The sequence below is a fragment of the Harpegnathos saltator genome, unplaced genomic scaffold (assembly GCF_003227715.2).
Source record: "Harpegnathos saltator strain DR-91 unplaced genomic scaffold, Hsal_v8.6 scaffold176, whole genome shotgun sequence".
NCBI classification, from domain to species: Eukaryota; Metazoa; Arthropoda; class Insecta; order Hymenoptera; family Formicidae; genus Harpegnathos; species Harpegnathos saltator.
In genome coordinates, this window is record NW_020229957.1 from 1,790,361 (window position 1) to 1,793,199 (window position 2,839).

The 2,839-nt window shown below is 36.1% G+C and overlaps 1 protein-coding gene across 1 annotated transcript; it reads right to left on the bottom strand.

The window, feature by feature from the left end:
• Positions 1-1,309: 1,309 nt before the first annotated feature.
• Positions 1,310-2,021, bottom strand: LOC112588227 (uncharacterized). The gene is made up of 3 exons (XM_025297429.1): positions 1,897-2,021; positions 1,647-1,808; positions 1,310-1,572 (listed from the first exon to the last, which is right to left on the bottom strand). The coding sequence occupies exons 2-3, from the start codon at positions 1,779-1,781 to the stop codon at positions 1,366-1,368; spliced, it is 342 nt and encodes a 113-aa protein (XP_025153214.1). The 5' UTR covers positions 1,782-1,808; positions 1,897-2,021; the 3' UTR covers positions 1,310-1,365.
• Positions 2,022-2,839: the final 818 nt, after the last annotated feature.

The window sequence follows — 2,839 nt, forward strand, 5'->3', positions numbered from 1 at the left end:
AGATGCTAATCAACATTGGCAGAGAAGCCAAGAGTTCCAACGGCAGTGGTCCATTTACGTTTGGGCAGGCATCCTGGGAGATGTTATGGTCCATATTTTTTTTAAGAAAATCTCAATGCGGCAATCTATCTAAGATTTCTTCAAGATGACCTGCCCAACCTCCTGAGACATGTCGACAATGATTTACTCAGACGAATGTGTTTCAACAAGATGGAGCACCGGCTCATAGATCTCGAGCTGTTACACAATATTTAAACAATAGATTCCCGAATAGGTGGATTGGTATGGGCAGCCGAGTTCAAGAATGGCCCCCAAGATCATCCGACTTGACACCCCTAGATTTTTATTTCTGGGGCTACATTAGAGATATAGTTTATTCGCAAAAGCCTACAACCGTTGAAAATATGAAAAACCGGATCAGACAGGCTTGCAGAAATATTAATGTAAGTGTTCTTGAAAAAGTTAGGGACGACTTTCACCATAGACTAGAGCTATGCATACAAATAAATGGCCAAGTTTTTGAATACTTTAAGTAATTGTACACAGAAGATCTTCCCTTGACTGGTTGGATCATGCTCGGATCTTGTCTTGACTGGCTGGATCATGCTCGGATCTTGCCTTGACTGGCTAGATTATGCTCGGATTTTGCCTGGACTGGTTGTATCATGCTCGGTCTCGCCTTGACTGGTTGGATCATGTAAGATAAGACTATCGAAAAGTGAATGTTTTACGAAATAAGTTGTATTTTTATCAAAATTTTGTAAATTTGGAGCTTTATAACTCAAAAAGTACTTCACCAAAATACATTTGATTCTAATGTTTTGGGAAGCTCTCGAGGTGAGCTACAAGAATATGTAATAAAAGATAGGGAGTACCATCTAAAAAAATTGAAGTAACCTTTACGTGACCTTCAAATGACTCTCCAAGGTCAAATCAATGGTACCCTCTTATGGCCCCCTCGAAACCATACAAAACGTGTCTGAACCATTTTTCTCTAAAATAAAAAAAAAAGAGATATATTTGGGGTGGACACTTAAAATGGGACACCCTGTATATATATATATATATATATATATATATATATTATATAGATTATCGAAACGTTCGAAGAGATCAAACTGTATTTATTCAAACTGTAACTTACATAGCTGAAAAAACGACTCGACTGAAATACAGGGGAAAATTCTTGGAACTTACATCGTACGATATTTCTGTATCATTGTTAACACATAATTGTTCTAATTCTCCTAATTCCAGCGTAGAGTGACCGCCTTCTTTATTATTTGGGCGTCTTGGATCTTGTTGTAATCTTCTATATAATAAACTTACAGGCATCATTAGATTATGTGATTATATGTGACAATATTACAAAATATCTATTATTGTAATAGGTTTATATTTTATCTTAAAATACACGAATAAAAAGAGATTTACTAACCCCTTTGAAGAATTCATTTCCAGGTGGATAGAACCAGGTGGCGATTCTTCAATTTCTGTGAGGAGATTTAATTCATTTAATACTTCTGCCTCTGTATCTGTATCAACATCTTCCGCTAGAAGGGGGATAGATGCCTGAAAAATAAGAAATTATGTTAACAAATAGCGTGAACAATATCATTAAAACGCAAGATGATGGTAAGCGTTACTTTATTTGGTTTGGTATCTGTATTTGCATCATAAATTTCATCCTCTCCATCTCCTTCTTCCTCTTCCATGTCCATGTTTGTATGTCCCAAAAATTCAAAATTCGCTATAGCAGCTGCTTCTGTATCTAATATCATTGCTTCTGCTATAGAAGGTGGCTGTTGCTGGAACAATTAATTATATATAAATGTATAACAGAATCGTAACTATCGTAATGCAGCTTAATTCTCTCTAATTAAGTTCGTATTTTACCTTTTTCGGATGTCCTTCGAAGTATAAGACTTACATCGGATGATTCTTGTCTGTTCTGTGTTCCCTCATTTCCATTTAATACTGGAGTATTCATTTCATCTGAGTCTGTATTATTATAATATGTCCCACCGCGTATATTTCATTTCTCGCCTTTCGTCATGAGTCACTGCGCAGGCGTGCTCCACGAGAATGAGAGTCACGGCGGAGCAGTGACTCTCATTCTTCTCGAGTCGGGATGCTTTCCGAAAGTTGCAAAAAAAACGGTCACAAATCTTTATGCTCGCGATCGTGCACTCGTGAACTAAAAGGTATGTGCACCGATTTTTTGTTGACTTCGGAACGCGCTCCAACTTGAGGAGAAAGACAACCACTGCTTCATACGTCAGCGCTGTCACTTATTACGAGAGCAGAAGGATGGCATACACGAGTGTCAAATAAGTAGTGATTGTGGCGTAGACACAAATGTCTTGGAGACTTTGAGTTATGATTGAAGAAATGAAGAAAACAAAGAGTGAAGAATGAAGAAGAGTGAAGAATGAGTGAACAAATTGTGAAGAAAAGTGGCAAAAGGCTTCATAAAATTTGTAAAACAGCATATTAAAGGAGAGTATTAATTGTCTAATAATATTTTAAGTGAAAAATATTTTTAAATTTGAGTGTAAGTTAAAAAAGTTATAAACCATAATTTCTTTAATGTTAATAAATTTATCATCGACGTTGAATGAATATATATGTATAATGCTATTATTTCCATAGGTGAGGAATTATATTATTGTGTTCAGCAGAAGTAAGCACCCATACAGCACAGGTAGATTCTAAGCAGATTCTCAGTATATCGCAACCGTAAATTGCGATTATTCCATGAATATTCGAAATACGTATTGTAATATTTTGAGAATATACTGAGAATGTTCCTATGTCCGCTTCCGCAGTCTACTCAGTA

Bases quoted from the DNA above. Each gene is read 5' to 3' on its own strand.
- LOC112588227 (XM_025297429.1), bottom strand. From the start codon at position 1,781: ATGATATTAGATACAGAAGCAGCTGCTATAGCGAATTTTGAATTTTTG. The intron at 1,573-1,646 runs GTAACGCTTACC...CTTATTTTTCAG, and splicing joins CAGATACCAAACCAAATAAA to GCATCTATCCCCCTTCTAGC.